This window comes from Phasianus colchicus, chromosome 2 (genome assembly GCF_987193195.1).
Source record: "Phasianus colchicus chromosome 2, bPhaCol1.hap1.1, whole genome shotgun sequence".
Taxonomy (NCBI): domain Eukaryota; kingdom Metazoa; phylum Chordata; class Aves; order Galliformes; family Phasianidae; genus Phasianus; species Phasianus colchicus.
This window is the reverse complement of record NC_143437.1, coordinates 104,578,899-104,596,243: the sequence shown is the minus strand read 5'-3', so window position 1 is coordinate 104,596,243 and position 17,345 is coordinate 104,578,899. Positions and strand designations below refer to the sequence as shown.

Sequence of the window (17,345 nt, the reverse complement as noted above, 5' to 3'; positions counted from 1 at the left end):
GACCAATGGATTCCCGCTGGTCCTTAGATGTCTTACCCACTGCCCTGCATGCTTTTCAAACACTGAAACATTTTCAAACATTGTTTAATGCGGTTCTACAGATCACTTAGTGTGGTTATGGCACACTTTCACTACGTTGTTAACAGTTAGATACCTGAACAGATACAGTGGAATAATTTAGGGACAGGCTTTGGAGTTCAAGATGTATGTTTACAAAGTATTTTTCTCTTGGCACCAGCTGGAAGCAGTCACAGTTTAACTGGAACATCAAGTTCCTTCTCCAGCACTGAGCTTTTAGTTAATACAGGGATGTTCAACATTACAAACTGGTTACTGTAGTGGATGTTGAATGTGGCCGATGTCTTTCTCAGAAGAAAATACCTAATCTGGCTACAGCACTGTGTGATAGTGGAGGAGCAATTTCTCCTTTATGTGGCTTTGCATCAAAGCCCTCTATTGAAGGGCAGAATAAAAGGCCCACGGAGACTCAGGGCATTGATGTTGCTTTCCAGTAGCTGGTGTGAGCTGAGTATGAGTATTGAGACTCTGTCTTTCACTTTGAAGATGAGTAAGTGGTGGTTAATTCCAAAATAAAAGCTAATGTCGTATTCGGATGTAGTGCCTTAAAAGTAAGATTGAGTGCATTACAGAATAGAAGTTAATTTTTTTCCCTTTATTTTTAGTTCATCTCGTTGATATCTGGAACATGATTGAAGCCTTCCGAGATAATGGCCTTAACACTTTGGATCATAACACAGAGATCAACGTGTCTCGACTAGAAACAATCATTTCATCCATCTACTACCAGCTCAACAAACGCCTTCCTTCTACTCACCAAATCAGTGTAGAGCAATCCATCAGCCTTCTCCTCAACTTCATGATAGCAGCATATGACAGGCTAGTAACTCCTCTAGTTGTACTCCTAAACCAGTTTTCTCTTTTAGTTAGATGAATGCTGCCAGCAACTGCATGAGTCTCTGGCATGCTATTTCTCAATTTCGTGGAACTGTGTGCTGCACACACACTTAATATCATAGTAGTGCATGCAGAAATTTACAGATCTACACTGCCACAGCAGCAGAGCTTTTTGTTAAAAATTGCTTTCTTGAGAAAGGTGAGCGAGTGCCTTCTGGAAATTGCAGCCTGCTGTGAGCTGCATGTCTGAGCTGAAGTGTTCTGCAGGCTGTGATAGGACATAATGTTAGACTCGTGGTGCTGTAGCAATGTTTTAAAAAGTGAAAGGTTTTTTTGTTGACTCTTGATCAACAAGACCATTTTACAAGGCTGCCTTGTTTCGATGTTCAGCTCGGATCTTATTATAACACGCTGTGATCACATAGAGTCTAATTCTCATTTGTTGACTGGGAGAAGTTTGTTTTCCTATTCAGAGCACTGCCAGGCATTCCCTTATGTCCAGCTTTAATAAGTTTCCCTCACAACCTCTTTCATCAGGGGTTAATCTGCTAATCTCAAGTAAAGTTACCTCTAGGTTCTCTGAGTAGTAAATGGAAATCTTTCTCTGTTGTTTATCAGTTCTTTTTTCTTATCTTTCTCACAGTCAGCTATTATCTGTTTTGTCTTTCTTCTGCTTTTACCTTCTCTCTGAGCAGCAAAAAACTGCTTGTGGCCAGGATGTTGACACAGAGATGAAGGAGTTTTACCTAAAGCAACCTGGACCACTATGCCAAATAGTTATTGTGCTTGTAATGTCCAAGTTTTAATCATTCTTAATTGGACCTCTTATGGTCACCAAAGAGCAGCTAGAATTTTCCTCCCCAAAGGTCCAGAACAATCCCAGTCTCACTCAGGGCAGTTAAAAAACAGTGCAGAGCTCAGAGTAGCAATACTGCTATGACATCAGAATCAAACCTTTATATTTTTCTGTTTAGTGTGATATGATATTGATTGTGAGAGTTGTTGTAAAGGGTAACAGATGAGTTTCCTTATTGTGTGTCAGGTCACACTAGAAAATGTAGAATTTAAAATAAAAGTGGTTATGTTTTGAGGGACTAATTGAAAAGATTGAGGCTTTAGTTAGAGATATGTTTGTCTCCCTTTGCCCCAAACCTGCAAATTCTGCCTCTTGTCTGCAGCACAAGCAGCCTGCTTGCTCTCAGCACAACACAACAGCTTCTGTTGAGCTTCCTCTATCTGTCACATGGTGTTGAGAGAGAAGCTGTGATGCTGCACTGTGTTGTGCCACAAGAGAGCCAAGAATGAGAGGAGAGCTAGGCTTACAACCACCTCATCCCTGAGACTTGTAGATTGGCACTGGTCATGGTGCAGAACTGGTGGTTCATACGGTGTACAGTAGTGAGCTGGGAGGAGGAGTAGCTGTGTTATGATATTCTTTGCTGCTTTCTCCCATGAAACTCTGCCTGTGGGTGTTTGACAGTGGTGGTGGCTCGTTCCAGAGCCTGTTTTTCTCAGTTGCCTTTTACAGCTTTCTGAAATCCCTGACCCATGATTGGTCCATTCTTTCTGATTTCACCTTTTCTAGAAATGCATTTGATTTAGCAACAGATTTAGTTGCTTCAACTTCTTTTTTATTTTCCTATTGTAACAGCAGCATGCAGTAAGGAGGAGGGAGAGGATGACCAACAGTCAGGTGAGGAAATGAGCTGGCAAGCAGCGTGATCAGGAAGGACCCCATAGTTGGCAAAGCTGAAGGGAGTCTCACAGTGTATTGGGAAGCACCCACAGAGCAGCACTAGGAGGAAAGCTGTGATAGCTTTTTTTGGGAAATTGATATGACCTGGTCTAGTATTAAATGTGGAGGTTGGCAGCCCTGCCTGTGCAGGGCAGTTGGAACTTGATGATCCTTGAGGTCCCTTCCAACCCAAGCCATTCCATGGTTCTATAACTGAGTGTCTCTGTGTAGTAACCGCCTTATATTGCACACTGAATGGGGAACAAGAAGGAGGAATTGCAGGTCTGAAATCATAGAATAGTTGATGTTTGAATGGACCCCCAGCGATCATCGAGTCCAACTCCTGGCTCTGCAAAGGACCACAGAAACCCTATGGCTGAGAGCAGTGTCCAAGCACTCTTTGAGCTCTAGCAGCTCAAGGCTGTGCCCGCTGCCCTGAGCAGCCTGTTCCATGCCCACTGCCCTCTGAGGCAGAGTCTTTACCTAACTCCCACCTAACCCTCGCCTGACACAACTCCATGCTCTTCCCTTGGTCCCTGTCACTGTCACCAGAGGTCAGAGCTCAGCACTACATCTCCTTGTAGGCCACCATGAGGCCTCTCCTCAGCTCCTCTGCTCTGTGCTGAGCAAACCCAGGGACCTCAGCTGCTCCTCAGACTTCTTCCCCTCCAGAATCCCAGAACTGTAGGGGATGGAAGGAACCTCTGGAGATCCCCCCAGTCCAACTTGCTGCTAAAGCAGGTTCCCTATTTTAGGTTGCACCAGAAAGTGTCCAGATGGATTTTGAGTATTTCCAGAGGTGACCTGATTACATCTCAGGGCAGCCTGTGCCAGTGTTTTGTCACCCTCACAGTAAACAAGTTCTTTCTCACATTCAGATGGAATTCCCTGGGTTCCAGTTTGTGTCTTTTGCCCCTTGTCCTTTTGCTGGGCACCACCTAAAAGAGCCCCATCCTCCTTCCCCCCACCCTTCAGATACTGATGATCAGATCCCCTCTCCCCTTCTCTTCCCCAGGCTGTTCAGCCCCAGGGCTCTTATCCTCTCCCCATCAGGAGATGCTCCAGGCCCCCATGATCTCTGCAGCCCTCTGCTGGGCTCTACAGCAGCTCCCTGTCCCCCGTGAACTGGGGAGCCCAGCATTGGGCTCAGTGCTCCAGATGTGGCCTTTCCAGGGCAGAAGGGAGTGGCACCACCTTTACCCTGCTGGTCACACTCTGTGCAATGCACCCCAGAGTCCCATTGGCCTCCTTGGCCATTAGGGGCATGCTTCTGGCTCATAGTCAACCTTTGGTCAACTGTTGGCCTACCGTTGGTCAACCAGGACACCGCTGGCCTTTGTGGCCACAAGGGCGCGCTGCTGGCTCATGATCACCTTATTGGCCATCAGCACATCCAGGTCCTTCTCTGTTCACAGGCACCATCTGTTTTAAACAAGTCCCACAGTCTTATTTGCTATCCTTTGAACTCGTGAACGTTACAGGAGTTTCAAAATTGTACAGAAAGTTCTGCCCTTTTTCCTTTCGGTAGGGAATTCAGCAGATGGAGTCACATGGGTCCAAAAACCGACGTAGACATTGGCAATTTGCTTAATTACACCAGATTGCAGGGGGAGGATTTTTTTATTTTATTTTCTTGATTAATAAACAGGTCTGCTTCTGCTGGCATTCTGTATCTGAAGGCACCATGAGATACCTTTCAAGGATAAGATTGTATCATGTGAGGGGACATGGATGGTTCCAGTCACTTGTTCTTTCTTTTAATTAATTAAAAAATAATTCAGAGCTGAGAGAAGAATGGCTGTAACAGAGCAAATGGAAAGAGAGGTTGAGACTCTGCTTTAAAGAAGCTTGAAATGGTTATTGAGATTTGCTGAGACGAGCAGAGCAAGGTTAGAAGAGAATCTTTTCAGATTTCAGATGTAGTAAAGTCTTTCTTTTTGGGTTTTGGGTGTTGTTATTTCTGTGGTTTGGTGGTTTGGCATAGTGGGAGTGCCAACTTTTTCCTTTGAGGAAACTAAAAGACAGAAATGAAGTAGGATAACTGCTATCTTTACTGTTTTGTTAACTTAATAGCCTTTATACAGCTTAAAATAAAAATTTTGTCACTATTTTGGTGCCACGAGGCAGAATTACTTTCCGTGGTTTTACTCCTTCCTAACATTTTCCAAGTACTGGTCCTCTAAGTGTACATGTGGTTGTCCAGTATGGCACAGTGAAGATTCTCTGCCTTCTGTCTTTGTTGCTATGGAAGCTCATCCAGAAATTGGGAAGCAGGGAGGCAGAGTGTGTGCCTCTGACCAGGAATCTGTTGCCAGCATTAACTGCAGTGTGTTTCACTCAGCCTGTCTTGGGCTGGTGACTTGCTTCCACCTAATTTCATCCCCTTCTGGTAACAGGGATAACATACCTTGCTGTATCTGCATACTATAGTGTGCTCAGTGGGTTTTCTCTTGCTTTCCACATAGGCAAATTCATTTTCCCTTGCTGATGTTAGACAACAATTCCCCATACATACCATCAGATTAAACTGTAATAAAAGACTGCTCACGTTATTCCTGTTCTATGTGGTATATTCAAGATATTAGCACTGGTATAATGTTATATTAAGTAGTTGTGCTCAATCTTAGTTGTTAACAGTTATGTATTCCCTACCTACAACTTCAGTGTTTGTGTTCCTTCTCACTCTACAGCAATTACTTACCACGTACTTTTTTCCACAGTGAGGGCCATGGAAAGCTGACGGTGTTTTCAGTGAAAGCAATGTTAGCAACAATGTGTGGTGGCAAAATACTGGACAAATTAAGATGTAAGTATTTCCAATCAAAATCACAACAATTTTTTTCCTTTTTTGCTTTTTTTTTTTTTTTTTTTTTTTTTTTGCTGAATGGGCAGTGTTGTCACAGTCATGTTTTTTTTGTAACACATGCCATCTGCTGGTCACACAACAAACATACGAGTGTGTTACTGAGTAGCTTTTATGAATCCATGTGTTTATTTTAAAAAGCTTTGGCACTTACATGTAATTCTTCCATCCTTCTCAGTAGCAAGCCATAGTGTGGTTTATGGGATTTTCTTTCCTTTTCTGTCCTGAAAAGATTGGAAGCAGGTCTTACTGCTAGTGCCAGATTTTCTGGTGTCATTGGTTTTCATCTCCCCCCTAAGTTCCCTTTATGAAAGTTATTTTGTAATAATTAATTCCTTCTGACCTTTGTGGTTTTTATTCCCCCCAAAATAATTCTTTTCACTTCTCCACAGCATTAAACTTCTAAAATATATTTTCTTTAAAAATGATACAAAATACCAGTGTGATCTATTAAACTACACAATTTTGGATCCTGTTACCTCGGGGCTTGAAGAGGTTACAATAAATAAACAGTTTGGTATAAACCCGATACAGAAAAGGAGATCTGTTTTTATGCATAAATAGGACCACACTGAAACATGTCAAGCAAATGGTAAAAAGTGACCTTTTAATGGAAAAAGGCAATTAACCTTGGAATTAGATGTTAAAGGAATTGATGCTTTCAAACAAAGCCTAGACATCAACCTGGAGGTTATGCTAGGCTACCAGTTGCTGAGTCAGAAGGTGGCTGATTAAGATGCCTTCAACTGAAAGACACCTTATTTAATCATCCTGCTTCACACATGTGTCTTAAAACTTGATAGTTGTGCATTTCATGTTCTCTTCTCCACTCCAGCTTTTTTCATAGCATGCAAAACTTTCTTTTTCTTTTTGCTAATCCTGTTGAGTCCTATTTCCTTCACTATGGTAATTTTCTTCTTTATGAAAATTCTTAACTGAGGTTCAGCTGAGGCTGGAGGAAAGGCTTTTGACTACTCTCACTCAATGCTGCTTTTTTATATTCTGGTTGTCGTGTCTTTCCTTCTTTCTAGCACTTTTTCAGCTGCCCTCCAATTTATATTGTACTGCTGGGATCTATCCTCCAGTATCTGCACTTCTTGTTTTCTCTATGCGCTATCTGGATAGAATCATAGAATGGCCTGGGTTGAAAAGGACCACAATGCTCATCCAGTTCCAACCCCCTGCTATGTGCAGGTCACCAACCACCGGCCCAGGCTGCCCAGAGCCACATCCAGCCTGGCTTTGAATACCTCCAGGGATGGGGCATCCACAACTTCCGTGGTCAGCCTATTCCAGTGGCTTGGGCAAACATGGTTGGATGATTCCATTGGTTGGATATGGAGCTTTGTTTTCCAAAGAGCATGTGACCTCTGTATTTAACATGTGTTCTGGGAAGCAGCACTTCTGCCTTTTTAAATTCAGTTTTAAACTCAGTTTCTTTCCTTATCCTTCTTGGTATATCACTAATGCTGTTTCCACAATGATATTGGCTGCTTTTTATGGTGTTGACAGTACTAACTGTTGACCACACCTATTTGAAATCTCTGTAATATGCTATCAGCCAACTGTGAAAAATGAATTTCTTTTATCCAGAAATTCAGGAAGAGGAGCAAAGCAAACCTGTGCAGGAGGGAATAGTTTTCTTTCAACCAGACTATCCTCTAATGGGTTGATTGGTGGACTAATGGGTTGGTGGTTGGACTAGGTGATCTTAGTAATTTTTTCCTACCTTAGTGATGCTGTGATTTTAAAATCAGGCTGTTGGCTTTTCAGACATGATGATGGTTCAACCTTTTTTTGTGGAAGATGAGAGAAACTCAGAAGGGTGTGATGCAGGATAGTAGGATCTTGTAAAGTTCTTATGGAAGGAGAAAGGAAGTATTATTGTTACTGGAAAAAGATGAGTAGAGCTAGAATTCAAATCATAAAGTAGCTGAATTACTGTTGGTTACCTTTGTGAAAAACTTCTAAGGACCAAGGGAGGAGGTAAAAGAAAATGTACTGTGAAGTTTAGAAAAGGCTGTATGGAGAACTCTCTCCCTCTCTCTCTCTCTCTCTCTCTTCTTTCTTGTTGGAAAAGACCTTAAAGATCATCAAGTCCAATTACAACCTAACCATACTACCCTAAGTTTAACAACCCTCTGCTAAATCGTGTCCCTGAGCACCACATCCAAAAGGACTTTAAACACATCCAGGGATGGTGACTCACCCGCCTCCGTGGGCAGCCTATTGCAATGCTTAACAACCCTTCTGCAAAGAAGTTTTTCCTGATATCCAGCCTAAACCTTCCCAGCACAACTTGAGGCTATTTTTCCTTGTCCTGTCATCTGTCACCAGTGAGAAGAATCCAACCCTGCTCTCGCTATAAGTACCTTTCACCTGTAGGCCTGATGCACTTCTGGGTAAACTGGTAGTAATGAAGAATGGAATTAGTTGATTAATGGGTAAATAATTTCTTGGGTAGGGAGGAGGAATGGCTTTTGGAAGGAATGTCTTACAAAACTGTAGGAGTTCCTTAAAGTAGGGCAAAAAAAATAGAAAAATGCAAAGGATTTCTGACCGATGCAGAATTCTTGAGTTTCTGAAAGGACTTCAAGTATCTCTTATCAAACAGATAAAACATTAAAGTCTAAAAGGGATGAAAGGAAGATCCTTTCCATGTGTAAGATATTAGCTGAAAGGAGCCCAAAAAAGAGCAGTAAAAAGGTGGGTGAATAATGCTGGACTCAAGCAGTTTCTAACATGTCATAAATGATCTGGAAAAATACAGTGGAAGATGACAGTCTTTTATAAAGTAGATTGGTGAGTAAAAGCCAAAACAGACTGTGAAGAGTTGTAGCATCATCTGACAGTGCTGAGTAACTGTGAATGAAATGGTAGCTGAAATTCAGTGTGAATTTATGTGAAGTGGTTTGTGCTGGGGGAGTGAGGTGTCATCCTAATGTCATGCACAGAAAGGTGAGCTCGGGAAGTTGTTAGTGCTAAGACAGATCTTGGAGTTTCTCCTGGAAGATTACTGCTCTTTTTAGTAGTAGTTAAAAAAAAGTAATGAAGTGTTGTGACCAAGAGGGAAGGTCATAAAGAACACAACAGGAAGACTAAGGCATTATATAAATCCATGGTATGTTTATGCTTAGTATGAGCACTGCTGTGGTACCTTGCACTCACTCTCCCTTTTCAGATCTGCTTTATCTTTCCTGGAAAGAACAGCAGTCACCAAAGTCAGAACAAACTTTCTGTACAAGGAACAACTAGATGTAGAACAGGAATCTTCAACCTGGATGGAAAGCAAAATGGTGGTGAAGGGACAGTGTTCTGTAAAATCATGAATAACGTGTTTGTGGTGAATAGAAAACAGCTGCTCCGTTCCCCCTCCAAGACAAGGACTAAAGGCACTAAGTGAGCATGCTGCCAGCTCAGCTGGACCATGAGGCTTTCTGGAAATCCAGGAAGCTGTAAATATTTCTTTTTCTCATCTCAGAATTTGAGTTATAGTCACTTGGTCTCTGTACTTGCATATACTTACAGGCTTTCTTTCAACTTTCTGAAAATGTGAACAAGTTGTGCTGTTCTTTTTCCAGACCATACAGTGTCTGACAGTACATATGAATGGAGTTGTTCAATGATACCACTTTGCTTTCAGTGGGAAAGATTATTTCCAGTGACTGACACTCCTTGTGAAAGAGTTGCTTTACGTGATGTGCAAGGAAGGAGTTATAAGCTCAGCTTGTTGCTATGGGCTTAGTTTTTAGCATCACATTTTTTAAGCTAGAGAAATACCATATAAAGATGATGAAGTTTGTGGATTTGAGTGACTTCATCATCTTGGCATTTAAGCAGATCCATAGTGAAGTAATTAGTGTTTCCTTCCATGTCCTTTCTACAAGTAAACTGCAAACAGAACCTGACTTTAAACAAATTCCAACCTTGCTCATTTTAAGGGCCTGCATCCCAATAGGATCAAAATGGACCCATGGAACAACAGGATCAGAGAGCACCCACATGGATGGCACTGTGACCTGGGTTTGTTCCCCTCTCTGGGTGACCGTGATGAAGGCCTGTTAGTGGCAAAAATGCATGGATATACCTGTGCCATATGGATGCCTGCAGTGAATGGCCGTAGTCTACCCTATGTTCTCTTAGATCCTCTGGTGCACTATCTGCACCAGCCAGACTTATGGCCTCTACCATGCCAAGTTCTCAAATGCAAATCACTACATCTTCCTCAAAAAGCATCTTCCTCTGTGTCCTTCACAGCCTCCTTGTAGGTTTTGGGATACTGTTATTATGTCTTCCCAATATTTCAGTCTTTTTCAGACTGAACAAGTGCTGTTTTCTCAGCCTGTCCTCACAGGATAAGTGCTCCAACCTGCTGGGCATCCTCGTAGCCCTCTACACTTCAGTATGTCCTTCACCTTCTGTGGTTTTCAGATATTCTGTGATTCTGATGGTCTCAAAGCTGGACACAATGCCTGGATGAGGTGTAACAAGTTTTGAGGTGAGGAAAAGAATCACTTCCCTCAATAGTGGGTAAGTTCCTGCTCATGCAGCTCAGGATGTTGTTGACCTTCCTTGCTGCTGTGCCATGCTGTAGGCTTATCTTCAATTTGGGACCCCAGATTTCCCAAGGACATTTCCTGCAGATCTGTGCCAGCCAGCCAGTCCCCAGCCTGCATCACTGCCAGAGTCTTTTCCTTTTGGAATTTGCATTTGTCTTTTTTCTGTTTCATACAGTTCTTTTTGACCCATTCCTCCAGCTTGGCTTGGTCTCACTGGATGGCAACCCTTGCTTTTGTGGTTATCATAGAATTTCATGGAATCATTAAGGTCGGAAAAGGCCTCTAAAATCACCAAGTCCAACCCTAACCCACCTCCACCACACTCACTGACCGTGTCCCTCAGTGCCACATCTCTATGATTCTTGAATGCTTCTGGAGATGGTGACTCCACCACCTGCCTGGGCAGCCTGTGCCAAAGTTTGACCTTTCTTTCAGAGAATAAATCTTTTCTAATATCTAAACTGAACTTCGCCTGGTGCACCTTGAGGCCATCACCTCTCATCCTATCACTGTTATCTGGAAGCAGCTGTAGAGAGCAGTGGGGTCTCCCCTGAGCCTCCTCTGCTCCAGGCTGACCCATCCCAGCTCCCTCAGCCACTCCTCATAACTCTTGTGCTCCAGATCCTTCACAGCTTCAATTGCCTTTCTCTGGACATGCTCCAGTACCTCACTGTCTTTCTCATAGTGAAGAGCCCAAAACTGAACACAGTACTTGAGGAGTGGTCTCACCAGAGCTGAGTACAGAAGGGCAATCACCTCCTTGTCCTGCTGACTGCAATATTTCTGACACAAGCCAGGATGCCCTTGATCTTTATGGCCAGTTGGGCACCTGGACCTCCACAGCTTTGTACCTACAGACCTGAGGAGAATGCACCCTGCTGCTCACTAGCAGAGATGTTAAGCAGGATGTTTCCCAGGACAGAGCCCAGCACCAGTCCCCTTGTTCTTAGCCCCCATGCAGTATGACCCATTATCTACTGTCCTCTAAGACCAATCATCCAACTTGCTCCTTACCAATTGCTTTTTCACCCCTCCAGACTGTGACATCCCACTTTGAATGCTAGAAGAGCAAGCTGTGCTGGTCAGATGGGATTTCTCCTTAGCAGATCCCTACCAACTGCTCCAGTCAAATTTGGGTGCTCAGAAAAGTGCTCCAAGAGAATTTTCTCCATTATTTTCCCAGGAGCCAAACTGGGGTTGACTGGATTGTATTTCCTAAATTTGCTCTTTTTACTTGATTCTGTATTTTAGATTAAGACCAGGAAAAATCCCCTAAGAAGCAGGAATTAATTTGTGTCTGTTACAGATTGATTTTCTTGGCTTTTAAACTATTATGCATTAGTTTTTAAGAAATATTATTCAAATTTGTATAAATTTGTCAACTTTGAGGGAATTGAGGCACAGGAAAGTCTCCGAATCAACTCCTTAAAAAGTGAGGGTACCAGGGATTTTGGTTTGTTTGGTTTTTTCCTTTGTTTTTAACTCGTGCAGAGGAGTGGTTGGGTTTTCAGCTGCAACTGTAAAGCATCAGGCAAATGCACAATAGAAAATGCAGGATGGTCGATCCTGGCAAAGTTATAAGCAGTTGAAAGAAGGCTCTCAAGGGAAACACTGGACAGGTTTATTTGATGATCAGAGGGCTGGAGCAGCTCTCCTGTGAGGAAAGGTTGAGGGAACTGGGCTTGTTTAGCCTGGAGAAGAGAAGGCTCCGGGGAGACCTTATTGTGGCCTTCCAGTACTTGAAGGGAGCATACAAACAGGAGGGGGAACGGCTGTTTACAAGGGTGGATAGTGATAGGACAAGGGGGAATGGTTTTAAACTGAGACAGGGGAGGTTTAGGTTGGATATTAGGAGGAAGTTTTTCACCCAGTGGGTGGTGAGGCACTGGAACAGGTTGCCCAAGGAGGCTGTGGATGCCCCATCCCTGCAGGCATTCAAGGCCAGGCTGGATGTGGCTCTGGGCAGCCTGGGCTGCTGGTTGGTGACCCTGCACATAGCAGGGGGTTGGAACTGGATGAGCATTGTGGTCCTTTGCAACCCAGCCCATTCTATGATTCTGTGATATGATAGGAGCTTTGTTCACAACGCTCATCAGGTTCTACTCCCTTTTACATTGGCATCTTTGGAATTGAGCAGTGTTTTGGTGTTCATTTTTTATTTTCTCTAGTAAAAAAAAAAAAAGCACAGAAACATGTTTATAGTGTGATTGCACTGCACTGAATCTTTGGATGAGAATTAAAGTATAATACCTTGTCATCAGGAAACTTAATTAGCACATGCATGATGTGACCTTACGGTGGGATCTTGAGAAATTACCCTGTTAGCTCCTGTTTAGCTTGAGGTTTTCTCTTTTCAGGTAACTTAGTGCCCTTTGAAAGGGAATATGACTATTTAATTAAATCCTATGAATCTTTATCTTTTCCAATTTCAACCGCTAATTTCCCATGTGAAAGTTTCCCCACATAGATGACTTCAACTTCATTTTGACTATAAAACCACTTGGGTTTCTTTTAATTTATTCTTGATATAGCTTGTTCATTTTTATCTCATTTTTCATTTCTTTCATAGCTTTAATTACCTTCTCCTTAAAATCGTTTAAATCCTGCATGCTGTTGAAATTAGATTAATAGATTGTATTTACCCAAATGATTCTTGTACTTTTTTTAAATACAAGTACTGTCATGTTGCAATCATGTTCTACCAGTCCCACCTTAATAGACTGATTATTGGACCAAGTTCATGTGCCAGTTCTGGGGCGAATCTGATCTTCAGCATTTTAGGATTGTGAAGGTTTTGCTCTCTAATTAGTTCCAGTTATTTCCATGACTTCTCTTCCATGTTAAATTTTCCAGTGAAATTTGATTTTTCTGCTTGGATTAATTCTTTAAAATATAGCATTCTTTAATCATCTGGCTTCTCCCTTTTTTTTTTTTTCTCAGTCCTTTTTCTTATATGCCTTTAAGACTGTTTAGCAAGGAATTCAGACCTTCCCATCAAGCCTGTACATTTTGCCTGATACAAACCCCAGGCAGTTGTATCACAGAACCATTCAGGTTGGAAAAGACTTCCAAGATCCCCAAGGCCAATCCCATCCCATCCCAACATGCCTGCTGACCACCTCCCTCAGTGCCACATCTCCACAGTCCTTGAACATCCCCAGGGATGGTGACTCCTCCACTTCCCAGGGCAGCTTATCCCTATACTTGGCCACTCTTCAGGGAAGAAACTTTTCCTGGTATCCAACCCTCAGCTCAAGCACTGTAGGCTTCTTCGTGAGCTCATTCATTCACTTCTCTAGTTTACTGGAAATACACCTTTCTGAAATAGTCTTTTTTACAGACGTGGCTTTGATCACTTAAACTAAGCTTACTATCTGTCAGCTCATCCTTTTTGATGTTTAATTACTTATGATGTCTTAGATAACCTCATAGATGATTCAGAGGCTGCTTAGTGAAGCATTCTGGTATCTGTCTTGTCTTCAAACATTTTAGGTCTTACTAATATTAGAAAAATCTTTCTTTATAGTGTAACCTGACTGCAGTTATAGCAGAGACCAAGCTCTACTGTTCAAGAATGTGTATTTTCCAGAGAGATTTTTGCCCTCTGGACAGTTCTGCTCTATCTGTGTACAGCAGTCCCAGCATCTCCCATGACATCATTTTCTTCCAACCTTCTCTATCCATCTTTTCCTATATTTTTCCTTTTGCTGAGACACAGGAGCTGGGAGCTCTGGGTTAGCAGCTGTGGGGTGGGTAGGGCAGAGGGGCTGGAGAGGTTAAGAAATCATAGAATCCTTAAGACAGCTAAGATCACTACATCCAACCATCAACCCATCTCATCCTGCCCCCTAAACATGTCCCTCAGTGCCTCAATGTCTGTCTTCTCAGTGTTTTTTGATATGGGATGGAGGGAATAGAGGTGTTCAAAGTGTCACAGCACGTTGAAACTTGGTCATTCATAAATTTTATCTTGATATCAACTAAGAAGAAATTATGTTTAGAATTAAACAAAAGGAGTTAATGCTTTGGAGTTTAAATGAACTGAAATTATTAGGCTTTTCTTTTCTGTAGCAAGCATGTATTTACCCAAATGTTTTATTATATTTTCTTACAGATATTTTCTCTCAAATATCAGATTCAAACGGACTAATGATATTTTCCAAGTTTGATCAGTTTTTGAAAGAAGTTCTAAAACTTCCAACTGCTGTGTTTGAGGGACCTTCTTTTGGATACACAGAGCATTCTGTACGGACATGCTTCCCACAACAAGTAAGAGTTAATTCAGAACAGAGTTTCATTTCTTGTTACTGCACTCCTGTAGTCCTGGCTTCTTTGGGTATAGCTTGCATGGGGTTTGCAGGAAGGGGGATTTGGTGACATACAGTGTGTTACCTAAGCAGATTTTAAGCCTGAATAATTTAAAATAGCCCACCTAGGTCTTAAGGAATTAAAGGATTTTGCACACTTTTAGCTTGTTCTCCTTCTCCAAGGAGTCCCTTTGAACACATGGGAAGAACATCAAGGGTAACCTACTCTTGTCTGAAACAGGAAGTGCAGCATTTCTACCTTGGAGTTTTTTTTAGGCTTACCAGTAGTAAGAGTATTGTTTTCAACAAATCAATTGTTAGTTGGTTTAGTCTGCACAAAATAAATGCATTTCATGTAATTTTTGGAATAGATATCGCAGAAGCTTCTGCAATATCAATGTTTCTGTTATGATTTGATTGTTCTGATAAATTGCTTTTAATTTGAGATGTACAACAGCATAATTAAGCCTTAATTCTAATATAAGCATAACCTAGATCTAAACTTAAATGTTTAGGCTGTGATTGTGACCATATTCTAAATATTTCTCAAAGTGTTTCGATTTAGAATTTGTAGTCACTTTTGAATTTATGTTGATTAGGAATTCATATATTTGAAATAGAACACAAAAGAGAATAGCCTTTGGGTTAGGAAATGACAAGAGCTCCTGCTCATCTGTAAGTTACTGAGGACAGAGAATTGTCTTACAGATGATGTAATTAAAAAATGATTTTTTTTTGTTTCTGTCTGTAATTGCTGAGGCATTTGTGGGTAATCCCTTATTCTGAACATCATAACACCCTTTTTCTCAGGCTGTGCAAGCCACTCCTGCATGTAGGGATAGTGTTTTTAAGGGGCAAACCGTGGACTCATTTGAGAGCTACCAAGTCAAACATCAGATTCTAAGCTGTACCTGCTCTATCTGCAAAGAGAGATGCGAGACTTGCCTGACGTTTGTCATGATTGCTACCTGACCAGCCTGGTGTCCTTTTATGATGGCCTAACTGCATCAGTAGACAATGGAAGAGCCACTGATGTTGCCTATCTGGACTTCAGTGAGGGCAACTGGCACAGTCCCCCACAACATCTTGCTCTCCAAAAGGGAAAGATATGAATTTGATGGGTAGACTGTTCAATGGATGAGGAACTGGTTGTGAGATCATTCAGAGAGTGGTGGTCAATGGCTCCATGTCCAGATAGAGATCAGTGATGAGTGGTGCTCTCAGAGGCCAGTACTGGGGCTGGTGCTCTTTGATATCCTCATCAGTGACATCAACAGTGGGATTGAGTGCATCCTCAGCAGTTTATGCATGACACCAAGCTGTGGGCTGCAGTTAACATACCCAAGGGACAGGATGCTATACAGAGAGACCTAGACAGGCTGAGCAGTTTGCCCAGGAAGACCTCATGAGGTTCAACAAAGCCAAGTGCAGGGTCTGCACCCGAGTTGAGGTAACTGCCACTATCAATACAAGCTGGGGAGCAAAAGAATTGAGTACCAGTGGATGGCAGCTGGCCATGAGCCAGCACTGTGCCCTCACAACCCAAAAAGCCAACTGTACCCTGGGCTGCACCAAAAGCAGCGTGGCCAGCAGGGCAAGGGAGGTGATCCTGCCCCTCTGCTCTGTGCTGTGAGGCCTCACCTGGAGCACTGCATCCAGATGTGGAGTGCTCAGTACAGGAGAGACATGGAGCTGTTGGAACACATCTTCACATTATCTCCTGCAACCTTCCTCAAGCAGGGTGGTTACATGGAAACCATTTATTGAAAGTGATTCCCAGCTGATGTTAACAGTATATCTGGATGCTGAAATCATTTGGGAGACTGGGTGGTTACACTGGGCACAGTTACAATAATGTAAATCCATGCATTATTGAGCTTAGGGCCAGGAGCATTGGCCTGTGTTACTTTAACCCCACAGAGTCAAAGTTGGAGTAATTCAGTCTTGTTGTCCACAGGAAATAGATTTTACTGGGACACTTCAGCAAGAGCTGCATTCTTTACAGTGGTTTCCAGATTCATATAGAGCTTCCAGCCATAATTTATTATTCAAGGTCAAATTGGTGCTGCCACAGATAAGATATTAGTCATACTTTCCTTAAAGCTTCTGTTCACCTGGCTGTGATCCCTGTGTTGCTCATAGGGATATTACGTTACCCGTTGCAGAAAACACCAGTGTAGCAAATGCTGGAGGTGTTTGACCCTCCTGGCTGGCTGTGCTGTGAAAATTGGGTGATTTTCAGTTTGCGTTCTTTGAGTTGGGTCCCCATTGACAGGTGATCTGATTGTGTTCCATCACAAATGCTGGGTGAGTGAGGTTTTTGTGTTTGCTTCATTGTGAGGCTCTGAGCCCAGCTCCTAAAAAAGCCACTCTTGAGTCTCCTTCCCTGCATTTTAGCTTCAGGAGCAGCAGGCTGCTGCTTGCTGCATTGCCAGGAATGCTTGCAGTGGCAACAAAGCTGTGTGCTTTTGTTGGTGCTTGCAGCATTTCCCACCTGTATCAGTGCAAAAATCCAGAGCCTGGGTCCTCGCTGCCTTCCAGCGAACTGCAGAGAAGTCACATTGCTCCAGCAGGGGCTGGAAGGTTTAATTTGCTTGAGGGAAAAATTTCCAGCTGAAAAACTGTCCCATTACATTTTGATTCTAATGTGAGTTGTGCATATTGTACACAGAGATCTTTGTCACTAGAAAACGTTTATTTATGACTTGGAGCAACCCACAGGAGGAGGAAGGACCTACAGCTCCTGTGAGATACAAGGTTTCTGACTTTAACAAAAAGTAACATACTTCTGACCTTATGGCATGCATTGGTACTCAGCTCTGTCTGGGTTTCCCTCCTCCTCATGACCCTTATAGCCACAGTGAGTTCTTTTGTTGCAAGTTCATATGGCCTTCAGCTGTCTGGTACCAATGTGAGACCTACAGGTCGTATTAAAGGCACCTGGATAACACTCTTACTGATGTTTG

General features: G+C 42.5%; 1 protein-coding gene across 6 annotated transcripts in view; it reads left to right on the top strand.

Moving 5' to 3' along the window:
- The window catches only part of DTNB (dystrobrevin beta), a 140,361-nt gene that overhangs the window by 16,609 nt on the left and 106,407 nt on the right, over nt 1–17,345 (top strand). For all 6 annotated transcript variants that reach the window (XR_016464559.1, XR_016464558.1, XM_090136489.1 and 3 more), the window contains exons 5-7: nt 684–897; nt 5,371–5,456; nt 14,187–14,341. Coding sequence is in view for 4 of the 6 variants with exons in the window: in XM_090136489.1 (XP_089992615.1) it covers nt 684–897; nt 5,371–5,456; nt 14,187–14,341 (455 nt within the window). In the remaining 2 variants the exon portion in view is untranslated. The remainder of the gene's footprint in view (nt 1–683; nt 898–5,370; nt 5,457–14,186; nt 14,342–17,345) is intronic.